Source organism: Sturnira hondurensis, unplaced genomic scaffold (genome assembly GCF_014824575.4).
Source record: "Sturnira hondurensis isolate 20B ecotype Veracruz unplaced genomic scaffold, ASM1482457v3 Scaffold0004136, whole genome shotgun sequence".
NCBI classification, from domain to species: domain Eukaryota; kingdom Metazoa; phylum Chordata; class Mammalia; order Chiroptera; family Phyllostomidae; genus Sturnira; species Sturnira hondurensis.
This window is the reverse complement of record NW_028076767.1, coordinates 40,866,925-40,881,662: the sequence shown is the minus strand read 5'-3', so window position 1 is coordinate 40,881,662 and position 14,738 is coordinate 40,866,925. Positions and strand designations below refer to the sequence as shown.

The following is a 14,738-nucleotide window of genomic DNA, read 5'->3' as shown; positions in this document are numbered from 1 at the left end:
AAGAAGTGAGAGACTTTCACTGTACACCCACCTCACTGGTACAGGTAATTCTCCGAGGGTGAGGCGCTTCCTGCTGCAGCTGGTACACTGCGGGGAGGCAGAGAGTAAGAGGGGTCAGTTTCTGTTATGCAGGACGTCTGAATATATTAGGAACCACGAACTGGCTGCTTTTTATGTTCACAAAAACTGTGATATAGCCCTATTTTTAATGAACAAAGCAAAGAAAGTGAATCAAACTAAATTTCATGAAAGCTCAGGAGCAAGGCCCAACAGAAAAGCCATAATCCACACCAGTGTCTTTCCACCTTACAACAAATCATTACTGGACACTTGATCCTGTTCTCCAGAATCAAGTACCTGGTCATTCACTCTCCCCAATTCTTTTTGTCTACGTTACAAAGCTTCTCTCCAATACAAACCAATAATGATTATACATTTTTAAGTACAGTATTAAGTGTCAAACTTGAAATTAAAATTAGAATTTATAGGCTAGAAGTAACAGACACACTGTTTTTCTCCCCTGTTTATATCGAGACCAATCTATCTTCAAAGATAATCTCCCTTAAAAAACAAAATTTTCTGAGCCGAAGTTACTGCCAATTATTCAACTAGAGCAAATGAATTTTTTAAAAAATCAGGTACTGCCCTGGCTGGTGTAGCCCAGTGGATTGAGCGCAGGCCTGCAAACCACATGATCGCGGTTCAATTCCCAGCCGGGGCACATGCCTGGGTTGCAGGCAAGTTCCCAGCGGGGGACACATGAGAGGCAACCATACATTGATATTTCTCTCCTTCTCTCCTTCCCTTCCCCTCTAAAGATAAATAAATAAAATCTTTAAAAAAATCAGGTACTGAAATAACCCGCCAAAGAGAGGATAATTTTTAGGGTATTTCAAAAGAGACCATTAAAAATTATACCAATACCATAGCCTTCTTTATTTGAAATAGAAAGAACAGAATGTGGTTATGAGAGAAAGTGTGTCTATGTATGTCTAAATTTATCTCTTAGAGGGAATGTGTTTTGTATTTCAACATAATCATATATAGTTGAATTTGGGTTAATGTTGCATTTAAATACATACACGTTTTGTCACCATAACACCGAACATCCCAGACATCTGGTGGTGGCAGATACCAAATGACTCAGATACCAAGTGGCTATCAACAGAAAGGCCTCAAGTCTGATCATATTCATTCATGTATAGCACAGGAACATATACAAATATATACAATTAGGCTATATACATATACATATATAAGTAGATTACAGGTGCATATGTATGTACATGTACATACAACATAGGCACACTGAGAACAGGCACAGAGCAGTTACGCAGTGCTACGCAAATGCGCCACAGCACTGCACCTGAGAACGGGAACCCTGAGCAGACTGCCCAGGTTTGTCTGAACAGCAGGGCTCTGCATATTGTGCTTCAGTGTCCTTGTTTGTAAAATGGAGATACAAATAGCTTCTACTTCATAGAATACTGAAAGGATTAAATAACTTACTATATGTAAAAGACAAAACAGTCCTTGGCACAGAATAAAGAATAGAGATCAGTTATAATTACACGTAGGTGACTGATATTAATATAACAAACCCTTTACAGTAGTACTTGATTACCAGAATGTATCCTGAGTTCATCACCCCAATGACACCATGGTAATGCTATAATTAAAAGGTACTGAGAAGATAAAGCTTTACTGTTTAAAAATAAAAAAATTAGCAAAGCCCTTTCTCACTTAGTAATCTTTGAAATTCTGACAGAAATGTATTTTTGCCTTTTCTTCCTGGTTGCAAAAATCCCTAAAAAAGACAGCACATTAAAGCATTTTATTGTATGAGTTAGATTTTCAAAACTATTCCTGTGAATATATCTTAATGGGTTAAAAAGCTCTGAAGGGAGGAGTTCAGAGGTGAGGAAGGGAAGAAAGGTGAGCACCGAAACTCACTTCGTCTGTGTATCATCCAGATATTTGGAACTCTCCATCCTCCTGAGAGAAGCTAAAACATGACTGGCAAAAAAGGGAGGATTTTTCAAGCCTATTCCTCCATACCAGTATCTATCACATGTGAAAATTCAGTTCACATTTCTGTTTTGATCAGTAATTCTCAAAACAGCAGCTTTTTGGGTTGGCCAGAAAGTTCGTTCAGTTTTCCCATGAGCTATCTCTACTTGTGCTTAGTTAGTTGTCTTTAACTTCATTTTGGAACAATTTTGTTAGACTGTATTGTGACAGGTGTCATAACAGCGTGAATTTTTTAAAAACTTATCAAAATTGGTAAATTTTTGTGTAGCCATTTTAATATTGAAGATGGAAGATTATAGGTGATATTTTTGGCATATTATGCTTGATTATTTCAAGAAACATAAAAACACAACTGAAATGATTTGTGCAGTGTATGGAGAAGGTGCTGTGACTGACCAAACATGTCAACAGTGGTTTGTGAAGTTTCATGCTGGAGATTTCTTACTGGACAATACTCCATGGTCGGGGGACCAGTTGAAGTTGATAGCAATCAAATCAAGACATTAATTGAGAACAATCAATGTTATATCAAGCAGCAGATAGGCAACATACTCAAAATATCCATACTCAAAAAATAGTGGGGTTGGAAGGGAGTCCTCTATTATGAGCTCCTTCCGGAAAACCAAATGATTAATTCCAACAAGCACTACTTCCAATTAGACCAACTGAAAGCAGCACTAGGTGAAAAGCATCCTGAATTAGTCAACAGAAAATGCATAATCTTCCATCAGGAGAATGCAGGACCTCATGTTTCTTTGATGGCCAGGCAAAAACAATTACAGCCAGGCTGGGAAGTTCTGATTCATCCACCACATTCACCAGATGTTGTACCTTTGGATTTCTATTTATTTCAATCTTTACAAACTTCTGTTCATGGAAAAAATTTCAATTCCCTGGAAGACTACAAAAGGCACCAAGAACAGTTCTTTGCTTAAAAAGATAAAAAGTTTTGAGAAGATGGAATTATGAAGTTGCTTCAAAGATGAGAGACTGTAATAGAACCAAACAGTGACTATGTTGTTCAATAAAGTTGTTGGTGAAAATTAAAAATTATTTTACTTTTACTTTAAAACCAAACAAACTTTTTGGCCAACCCAATACCTTTTGTCAAAAAAAAAAATGCTTTGGAAAGCACTGCCGCCTATAGAAATTCAATTATTAGAACTGAATGGTAGCCGAGGACATTAGAAGTTACTAGACAAAGTAAAACGTTGATTTTCATTCTAAGAACAAATACTCCAGTAGCTGGTTATCATCAGTAATTTTCACCTTTTCAGTAAGCAAACATTAAGATAAGCCAATGTGAAAAGGAGGAGTGACCATATTGTCACATGAGAATTCACACCTGCCTTTTTATTAGTTTTAATGGGTATAGTTCTGTTCATGGAGAGGGGTGATTTCCATATAAGTGCCTCCCCACTGGCTACCAATGGTTAGTCTACCCTTAAGACATGTTGTAAATAAATAATACATGTTATTTATTTGGATACTGTATACTTGAATATAACATGAATTCAGGGAACACGTTAAAAGGGCTATTTAAAAAACTATACATAGTAATAAAGACTAATTAATGCAGGCCCTTCTTTTTTTTTAAGATTTTATTTCTTTTAGAGAGAAGGGAAGGGAAGGAGAAAGAGAAGGAGAGAAATATCAATGTGTGGTTGCCTCTCATGTGCCCCCTTACTGGGGACCTGGCCCACAACCCAGGCAAGTGCCCTGACAGAGAATTGAACCAGCTGCCTTTGGTTCACAGGCCCATGCTCAATCCACTGAGCTACACCAGCCAGGGCACAGGCCCTTCTAAATTTGGAATATTTGGTAATTTAAAGTAGAATTCAGCTGAAATTTAAACTGCATAATCATTAACTGAATTCACCAAAAATAATAACTAAATTATTAAGTGAGAAGATACATTATTAAACTACTTAACATTTTAAAATCATCTCAAACCTGTCAGTGCTTATATACTTATTAACGAATTTCTCATTAAAATGTATAGACAATGCATTTTAATCACATTCCAAGATCACAAGTTGGTATCTTGAGGTCAAAATTGGTTCATATGTTTGATTTAAATTTCTTTTTAACATTTAACAAAAGCAAAAGAGAATTCTAGCTTCTCTTTTAGAGTTTTACCTGAACGACCACAATGAAGGGGAGCTAGTTATGCGCCACCCCCTGCAGACAGCATTCAGGCTCTGCTTTCCCACCGTCCCTACCTGGTTGGCCTGCGTCGTTTACTACGTGTTAGGTCCCTGGTTTAATTCAAGCAATACAACAATAAAATTGTTTTTATTTAAAGGGAGTCCTCAACTTAGACTCCTTGCTAATTCTATTTTCCCACTCATCTGTGTTTGTAAAGCTTTAAAATTACATTTTGACAAGCGCAACTGAACTCAAACTGGAAAGTAGAACAGAGCCATGGGTAAAACTAGTTTCTCACAGAGTCACAGAGAAAATCTTTCTTACAGATGCTCACTGTAAAAAGCTATACAGATCCTACCATGCTAAAGACAAGGGGGAAAAAACTTAAGTTGAAACTTTTGACATTAAGACTTAACTGTCCCCCTTTAGTTTCACAGATGTAATACAGATTGGAAGTTAACAATCAAAACGTTTTGAACAGTTTTTATTTGGCCCTTACCTGCTTACATGGACTGATGTAGCTCATTCTTTAAAAATCTCAATCCATTTAAGATTTATTAGCATTTTGAGAAATTTTTCAATTACAAAAATATAATTCACATCACAAAGAAAATGATGAATGCATTATGGTTTGTCAGCCATAGAATTTACTGTCACTTATCAACTCTCAGCAAGATATGGCTAGGCCTAGCCTCTGAATCAAACAAAGTACCACGGCTCAATTATGACGGGTGCTGGGCATGGCTCACAACTCCAGTTTCTTAAAATTTCAGTCTCAATAAATGAAACAAGGATGTCATGGGCTTGTCAGTCTATAAAAGTTTTCCTATTAAAATGTGCAGATACCTGTAAAAAAATGTGCAGATACCTGGACAGATAAGCTTCTTCAGATGCTATTAAATAAAATACCTTACTAGAGGCTTTACACAGTTAGATGAATATAAATTACAAAATTGTCTGACAGTGGCAAAGACAAAACAAACAAAAAACAAATTGAAAAACTCATCCAAAATCACTATTTTTTCTAGGATTAGATTTTGACAAACACATTTAACAACCTACATGATCATCATAACAGTTACTTCAATGTTAAAATGCAATGTTTACATGTTTTCTTATTATTTAAATTCGGTACATATTCAATTTCTTAAACGATAAAATCATAATTTTATAAGATAATTCAAAGGATCAATTTTTCAAATGAACTTTTCCACTAGGCTTTAATATAGTTTAATCATAAAATTTCCTTGACGTGGAATGATGTTTTTTCATTTGATGGTCAGGAGATAAAGTCCATTCTAATAATTTACTCCTGTTTCTACTATAACAATGATGGAGTGGGAGGCTCTGGCATTGAAGTCACTAAAAGGAACTACAAAACTCAGTAGCAGTATTCTCACCAAAGAAATATGTCATTTTTAAAGACAAATGGTACCTGCCAGAAGACATGGAGAGGCAGAAAATACAAACTGCATATAGTACATTCAGTAATCAAATTCTTTAGGGGGAACAAAATCACCAACATGACTTAATTACAGTCTGAGGCTGCGTAAATGCTCTTACACAAAAATGTGTAAGGCACACGTTGGAGCAAAGGGAACAAAGATAAACTGAAAACCAAAAAATGCAGAAAAGAATTTTAAATAGGCTTCCCGCCAATTAGATTATGAGACAAAACCTTTAGGAGGTTAAAGAACATTAGTCATTTTTATAAATTCTTTGAACTATACTCCCCAGAAACAAAGGCAGCAGCGGGGGTGGAGGGAAATGCATCTCTGGCAATATTTTCAGAAACTGTTCAGATTTTGCTGACTATAATTAGCCCAATGTAACAACCTGTTAAAATAAAACTTTCAGTTGTTACGGGAACATAAAACCACCAAGAATCTGAATTGCTGCTCCTTCAGTAAGCAAATTTCAGAAACATACCAATATCAAAATTTAGAATAACACAACACCTACAAGGTGTTAATAATCTATATCTGAATTACAGGTTTCTTAGGTTGTTTATTCAACTCTACAGACAACAAATGCTTACGGTAGTGGTTTTGCAGAAGTGCTTATGCGACTATTTTTAAAACCTGTTTTGATTATATTAACCCTATTTCCACTTTTTAAAAACCTGAAATATCTTTTTACGTGATGAAATAATATTCTTCAGGAAACAAGGAAGAGAGAATAAAAGACTAACAACCTAGACTCTTCTGAAAAAGTTTTGTTCTAATGCAAAGCTTAAAGAGCAATATGGAATGCAAATTCCTCTCTTTTACATTTGGGAAGACAATTCTAAAATAGAAGATGACTTTTCTTTTGCCACTTTTTACCCATTCTTTTTATCAAGATAGCTTCCTGATTTAACGTCATTAACAGGTTCCTTCTTCACACAAAGAATCAGGATCTGAGAATAATTAAATTGCTTGAATTCTTACTGAGCTTCTCCTTGCATTAGTTTTACCAGCCACTGTCAACACACAGCTGCAGGCTCCGCGACACAGACATTCCATGCAGCTCAGAAAGATGAGATGTGTTTAGGGCGTGCAACCCACTGACAGCCTTGGTGGGAACCCTCCCGTTTCCCCACAAGTACTTCTTCTCTGCCATTCCCAAACCCTGTTGTGAATCAACTTTTCAATAAGAGGTACAAAATGGAATGACTTCATCTCTAATGACCCCAATATCGTTATTTTGCTTATAAAGTACTATGTAACTCACCCAATTTAAAATTATTTTGTATACTTACAGTAAGATTTCCAAACAGGAGGTCTATATTCATCTGTATCTGAAAGAATAAACATTAAATTAATATCACTGAATATTTACATTTGAAGGAGATATTTTAGTCATTAATTAATTTAATATATATTTGTTGGAGGTCTATTGTCCTAGGCATTCTGTTAGGCACTAAACGGCATTCAAAGGCTTTCCTTCGTCCTGGTCCTCATTTTCCTGGAGTACAGTTTCAGAGATGTTCAAAGTAAGTTATTATATTTATTCAACTACTTATCACATAAAAATATCATGAATAATTTTTACTGCTGGCAATTCTTAGAATTGCTGAGGTAATAATGGTCAACAATGTATTTGCTCCCTTGGGCTTAATTTTATGATTATTTCACCAAAAGGTCCTTGAAATCATTAAAATTTTTCTTTTTCAGTCATATTGACCAGATAACAATTTTAATCCTCAGAAATGTATTTCTATACCTGCCCCATCACATTTGTGGGATTCCAGTATAACTGGTTTTACCATCATCAGGAGAGGAGAACAGCAAGGTACACATCTTAGGTCTCATACCTCCCGGACGATCAAACCCAGGGAATGAGAAATACTTCAATGGGAGAGAGTGTATCTAGGGAGCCACAAAGACCATGAGGTGAACATCTGCTCTTCAAGTCCATTTCCCCTCCCTCTGCCTGAATGCAGATGTAGGAGAGAGTGTGAAGAGGCAGTGTAAAGAGATGGAAATACAAACACACGGTAAGGGGGGCCGTTTGGGCTGGTAAAGCCCCGTTGAGGACTAACATTGCTAGTCACAAGCTCTGCCTGCAAGGCCATGTAGCCAAACCGGCAGACACAGCATTTTGGTGTGGGAAGGTGTGGACAGTCACATCACCTGACTCTGCTAGCATCCAACATGAACCCATTGAGCACCCATTAAGAAATTGGATGCTAAAAATCTTGGTCCCTGAGAAGGCAAGACAATTCCTGGAAAGTTTATTGAGAAAGCTGAATCTAGTATATGTAGCTAAAGTAAAAACACTCCTAGTCTCAAAACACTCAGCCCCCACTGCCAACCTCTAAATGCACTCTGACACTTCGTTTATGAGGTGTGACCATACGGAGTCAGAGGGCTCCTGCATGGCCGCTACTAACAGGCCTAAGAACACAAAAGGGAAAGTGTGAGTCATGAAGAAGTTGCTTGGCACCTAGTAGAAGTGCTCAAGTATGTTTCCTTAAAGAACAAATAAAAGATTACATGAATAAATGAATAAGAATAAAGTAATGCAGCAAATACAGTTGACTCTCATTTAGAATATAGTTATATTCTATAAAGTCACCGCAAACACTGAATTATTAAATTCTGAACCACTGCTCCCAGGGGCAACATGAGGTTGGGCTCCTGTTGCCTCTAGCCACATTTCCATCAACCAAACAATATATAACTGTATTTTATGTGTGTTTCTGTTTAAAAATACCTTAGTTAGTACACACTGCTGATTCATGAACACCGAACTCACAGGCAACAGTTCTGTGACTAATGCCTCAGTGAAGCTTCTCTAACACACGTGTTTTCTCCAAAAGATACACCACAGACAGCACTTCGGCCCTATGCTAAGGGGCCGTTTTAAACAGCAAAATTACCAATTTAATTACCAATTAAAAATCACAAAAATGCAAATAAGTGTGGCACTACATAGACTATGAAGAGGACAGCTGTTTACAGTATGGGAGTTAAAACAAAGCAGGCAGAGGACCCCCTTGTCTGACCTCAGCTGGGAGGTCAGACCTGTCATGACCACAGGTCACGCAGCTCGAACACTTTGCCACTCCGCAATCACTGGCAAATGCCACGAAAATGTCAAAAGTACTTATCTTAGAATAACAAAGAAATGCCAGCAAATTGGGAAAAATACCGAATCGTGAATAGTGAGGATTAACTGGATATGAAAGAACAATTATTTAAGAAAACGGCCAACTCAGGTGAATCTGCTTAGTAATGACATAAAGTTAGGATGAGACATGACCTTAATGAAGTGATAAATATATGCCTAAATCTATTTATTTCACTAAAGTATGTATGTGTTGGTGGGGAGTAATTTGTTTTGAGATTTGTCTTAATAAGTAAATTATGCCCTAGCTGGTGTAGCTCAGTGGCTTGAGCGCAGGCTGCGAACCAAAAGGTTTGCCAGTTTGATTCCCAGTCAGGGCACATACCTGGGTTGCAGGCCAGGTCCCCAGTATGGGGCATGTGAGAGGCAACCACACATTATTTCTCTCCTTTTCCCCTCTGTCTAAAAATGAATAAATAAAATCTTTAAAAAACTAAGTAAGTTATGATTAAGTCAATTACATATATTTTTAAAGTTTTTATTTACTTATTTTTAGAGAGAGGGAAGGGGAAGAAGAGAGGGAGAGAAATATCAGTGTGTGGTTGCCTCTCACACATCCCAGCAGGGAAACTGGCCCATAACCCAGGCCTGTGCCCTGACTGGGAATTGAACCAGCAACCCTTTGGTTCACAGGTCAGCCCTCAATCCACTGAACCACATCAACCAGGGTAATTATATATTTTTAATACTAAAAGTTTTGCCTATGCTCGTTTCCAAGGTCCCAACAGCATAAGCTACAGTGACCAGGCACCTCCTAACTCACCACGTAGAAGACACCATGTGTGGCCAGGAACGGGAAGGGCACTCAACCAGGCTGGGACCTGGATTGAAGAATTTAACCTTGCCCTGGCTGGTATGGCTCAGTTGGTTGGAGTGTCATCCCCTACACAGAATGGTCAGGGGTTCGATTCTCAGTCAGGGCACATACCTACATTGTAATTTGGGTCCCCTGTGGGGACATGTACAGGAAGCAGTGGTCAATGTTTCTCTCTTACATCAATGTCTCTCTCTTTCCCTACCCTCTACAAATATTTCCTCAGGTGAGAATTAAAAAAAAAAATTTAACCTTGCCTCAAGAGGTCTGGTTTTGCCCTCAGCTCCTAGGAGGCAATTTCATTTGCCTTTGAGCCTCAGGCTACCAGGGAGCAACAGTATAACTTTCAGTGGGGCTTAGGGTCACCTGGTATCAGCTAACCAGGAGACTAAGATTAACCACTGTTGGCAACCAACCAACCATGTCTATATAATAAAGCCCCAATGGAAACTCTGAACTCAAGGCTTGGGAAAGCTTCTTTGGTTTGAAATACTCCATGTGTATTATCACACTTCAATGCTGGAAGAATGTGCACCTGATTTCACAGACAGAGAACAAGGAAAGCTTTCAGTTTTGTACTTCTCCTGGACCTGGCAATATATGCTTCTTCATCTGGCTGGTCTCAATTTGTATCCTTTCCCTGTAATAAAGCATGACCATCAGTATGAACTTCTGGTCAAGACGGAGGCATCAGTAGACATGCTTCTCCTTCTCAAGCAATCACAAAAAGAATTACAACTAAATCTCAAAACAAATAACACCCAGAACTGTCATAAAATTGAACTGTATGAAAATCCAACAACCAAGGACTTAAACAAGCCGATTCATCCAGACGGGTTGGAGGGGAAGAGACGTGGAGACCAGCAGAGAAGTACGGTATGCTGCGGAGAGGCAGTGGCAGCAGAATGGTAGTGGGTCATACAACATTAACGTGGATAAAAATCGGGAGGGATACCTTGGGAGTGATGGATCCCAGCCCCAGGCTAGACCACACAGCCCAGGGTTCCAGTGCCAAGAAGATAAATCCCCATAACTTCTGGCTGTAAAAACCACTGGGGGTTGGGATGGTGGAAGAAACTGCCGATTTTCAGGAAATGCTGTTTAAAGAGCCTGAATGGTTTTAAAACATACACAACCCACCCACTCTGGGATTCAGCACCAGGGCAACAGCGGGAAGGGCGTCGGTCCCACACAGGGAGTGGATGAAGTGAGTGGAGATGGGGCAAGTGTTGCGTAACCCTCCAGAAGCTGGGCAAGTGGCACGGTGCCCTGCCAAGGGCCTCCCCACACACAGAGCCACAAAGTGATAAAAGCAGGTTGCCCCACCCTGGAAATTATAACCTAAGGCTCCACCCCACACAATTTACAGATGCCTCTTCTACAATAGGCCAGGCTACTAAGACAGGGAGTCAAAACAGCTTTATGTAACGCATAGAAACTAACACAGAGAAGCTGCCAAATTGAGGAGACGAAGAAATATGGCCCAACTGAAAGAAGAGAACAAAACTCCAGAAAAAGAACTAAATGAAATGGAGATAGCCAACCTATCAGATGCAGAGTTCAAAAACTGGTGATTAGGATGTTTACAGAACTCATTGGGTATGGCAACAACATAAAGGAAGAAATGAAGACTACACTAAGTGAAATAAAGAAAAATCTATAGCACAGGTAGCAAACACAAGGCCCAGAGGTCAAATCCAGCCCTCCGCCTTGTTTCATCCAGCCCAGCACCTTGTTTCCACCCAGTGACAGCACTGAGCTCCCCGCCCCTAGTTAAGGAGTAGTTACATTTATACAGTCCTAAAAAATACATTCGGCTCTTTGAAGGCAATTGCAAGACTGATATGGCCCCTGGGGAAAATGAGTTTGACACCTCTGATCTAGAGGGAACCAACAATGAAAGGAAGGACGCCAGGATTCAAATCGATGATTTGAAACATAGGAAGAAATAAACATTCAAACAGAACAGAAAGAATAAACAGGAATTTTTTTAAAAAGGATAGGAGTTCTGGCACGATGGAGGCATAGGTAGAAACCCTTCGCTTCCTCTCACAACCAAAAGGAGAATAACAACCAATCTAAAATTGATAAACAACTAGAAGCACCAGAAAAATCAAACTGTATGGAACTCCGACAACCAAGAAATTAAAGAAAAAGTCAACCAGAAAAACCAGACCAGTAAGGCAGACCCTGCGGTGTGGGAGACTCAGAAAAACCAGGTCAAAGCGGCTGAGGGGTGGAGCTGGCTGCCCAGCTTGGCGGAGCTCCATGGGAGGGACTGACTGAAGGAGAAAACTGAGACTCAGAGCTGACTGTGGGCTATGGCTGGGGTTGCTGCAGTGGGAGGTACTTCCAGTCTGACTCAAGAGTCTGCTGGAAAGTGCACTAGAGATGAGCAGGCGAGCTGCATTGCTCACTCTCTCTGGCCCCTCCCCAACAGGCAGCAGAGCAAGGAGGGTTGCCCCGCCCGGGTGAACACCTAAGGCACCGCTCCCTTACAACTTATCAGGTGCACTGAGACAAAGAAATATGGCCCAAATGAACAAACACAGCAAAACCTCAGAACTAAGTGATGAGGAGATTGCCAAGCTAACTGATGGAGAATTTAAAGCCCTGGTAATCAAAATGCTCACAGAACTCATTGAGTTTGGTCAGAAAATGAAAGAATAAATGAAAGATACCCAAAATAAAGTAAAGCAAAATATTCAGGGAACCAACAGTGACAAGAAGGAAACCAGGATTCAAAGCAACAATTTGGAACAAAAGGAAAAAATAAACATCCAACTGAATCAGAACAAAGAAACAAGAATCCAAAAAAATGAAGAGAGGTTGAGGATTCTCTGGGACAACCTGAAACGTTCCAATATCTGAATTATAGAGGTGCCAGAAGGAGAACAAGAGCAAGAAATTCAAAACTTAATTTGAAGAAATAATGAAGGAAAACTTCCCCAATCTGGTGAAGGAAATAGACTTCCAGGAAGTCCAAGAAGTCCAGGAAGCCCAGAGAGTCCCAAAGAAGTTGGACTGAAAGAGAAACACACCAAGGCACATCATCATTAAGTTACCCAAGATTAAAGACAAAGAGGAAACCCTAGGAGCAGCAAGAGAAAAGAAGACAGTTACGTACAAAGAAGACAAAGACTGTCAGCTAATTTCTCAAAAGAAATCTTGCAGGCAAGAAGAGGCTGAAAAGAAGTACTCCAAGTCATGAAAGCCAAGGACCTACATCCAAGATTACTCTATCCAGCAAAGCTTTCACTTAGAATGGAAGGGCAGATATAGTGCTTCCCAGATAAGGTCAAGTTAAAGGAGTTCATCATCACCAAGCCTTTACTATATGAAATGTTAAAGGGACTTAATCTAAGAAAAACAAGATAAGAATATGAACAATAAAACAACAACAAACTCACAACTATCAACAAATGAACCAAAAAGAAAAGAAAAACAATGAAAACAAAAACTAAGCAAGCAGCCAGAACAGGAACAGAATCAGAGAAATGGACATCACATAGAGGGAGTTCAGAAGGGAGGGGGGAGAAATAAGGAGGGAAAGGTACAGGGAAGAAGCATAATTAGTAAGCATAAAGTAGATGCAAAAAGATTTAAAAATGGTATAGGAAACAGAGGACTCAAAGAACTTATATGTACAACCCATGGACATAAACTAAGGGATGGGGGGATAGCTGGAGGGTTAGGGGGGCAAGGTGGAGGGGGGATAAAGGGGGGATTGGGAAAACTATAACAGCATAATCAATAAAAAATACCCTATAACAGCATAATCAATAAACAATACCTTAAAAAAAGGATACTGTAAGAAGAATCTGGGGCATTTCCAATTGTGCCCAACATCTGAATCATAGAGGTGCCAAAAGGAGAAGAGGAAGAACAAGAAATTGAAAACTTATTTGAAAAAGTAATGAAAGAAAACTTCTCTAATTTGGTGAAGCAAATAGGTGTACAAGTCCAGGAAGCACAGAGTCCCAAACAAATTGGACCCAAAGACAACACCAGGACACATGGTAAAAAAAATGTCAAAGGTTAAAGATAAAGAGAGAATCTTAAAAGCAGCAAGAGAAAAGCAGATCGTTACCTAATAAAGGAACTCCCATAAGACTGTCAGCTGATTTCTCAAAAGAAACTGCAGGCAAGAAGGGACTGGCAAGAAGTACTCAAAATGATGAAAAGTAAGGACCTACAACCTAGATTATTCTACCCAGCAAAGATATCATTTAGAATCAAAAGAAGGGCAGATAAAGTGCTTCCTAGACACGGTAAAGCTAAATGAGTTCATCATCACCAGGCCATTGCCACACAAAATGTTAAAGGAATTTATTTAAGAAAAAGAAGATCAAAACTTAGAATATTAAAAAGGCAATAACTGAACAACTATCAACAACTGAATCTTTAAAAAGTTCACAACTATCTACAACTGAATCTTAAAAACATTCAGTGAACAGAACAAGAACAGAATCATAGTATGCAGATCATTTAGAGGGTTATCAGCTAGGAAGGGAAAGTGGAGAATGGGGGAAAATATATGGGGATTAAGAAGCATAGTTGCTAGGTACAAAATAAATGGGGGAGTGTTAAGAATGGAAAAAGAAATGGGGAAGCCAAAGAACTTATATGCATGACCTATGAAAGTGAACTAAGGTTGAGGGGAATCCTGGAGGAAAGGGGAGTATCAGGTGGAGGGGGGCAAAGGGGAAAAATTGGGACAACTGTAATAACAATCAAAACATATACTTTAAAAAATTCTTTCAAAATAAATATTTTTTAAATGAAAAAAGCCATGACTGTCACTGTAATAATATTTAGTAACTTCTGTGAGTTCTTACAGCACATTTTCAAACCTAGGGGTCTTTGGGGAAAACCCCTCCAATTTGTAGTTGGTGTCAGACGTAGGGCAAGCCTTTGGGACTATGCTCTCTAACTCTGCAGCTATCCCTAACTCCTTGCAAACTCTGTGCAAACCCTCCTGCAGATTGTTTTGACTTTGGCGAAGGGGAGCAAGAAAAAGGCTCGTACTCAAAATCCTGTCTCTGGGGAATTGTGTATCTAGTCCTAGGCAGGGTTTTCTCAGAGGAACATCAACCTTTACTTGCTGTGCGACTTTAGGAAATTTGCTACTTCT

The 14,738-nt window shown here is 38.9% G+C and overlaps 1 protein-coding gene across 1 annotated transcript in view; it reads right to left on the bottom strand.

Moving 5' to 3' along the window:
• Nucleotides 1–14,738, bottom strand: part of CHN1 (chimerin 1) — a 158,915-nt gene that overhangs the window by 107,894 nt on the left and 36,283 nt on the right. Inside the window, exons 3-4 of the mRNA XM_037044415.1 lie at nt 6,920–6,958; nt 32–87 (exon numbers count right to left, since the gene is read on the bottom strand). Coding sequence (XP_036900310.1) covers nt 32–87; nt 6,920–6,958 — 95 coding nt within the window. The remainder of the gene's footprint in view (nt 1–31; nt 88–6,919; nt 6,959–14,738) is intronic.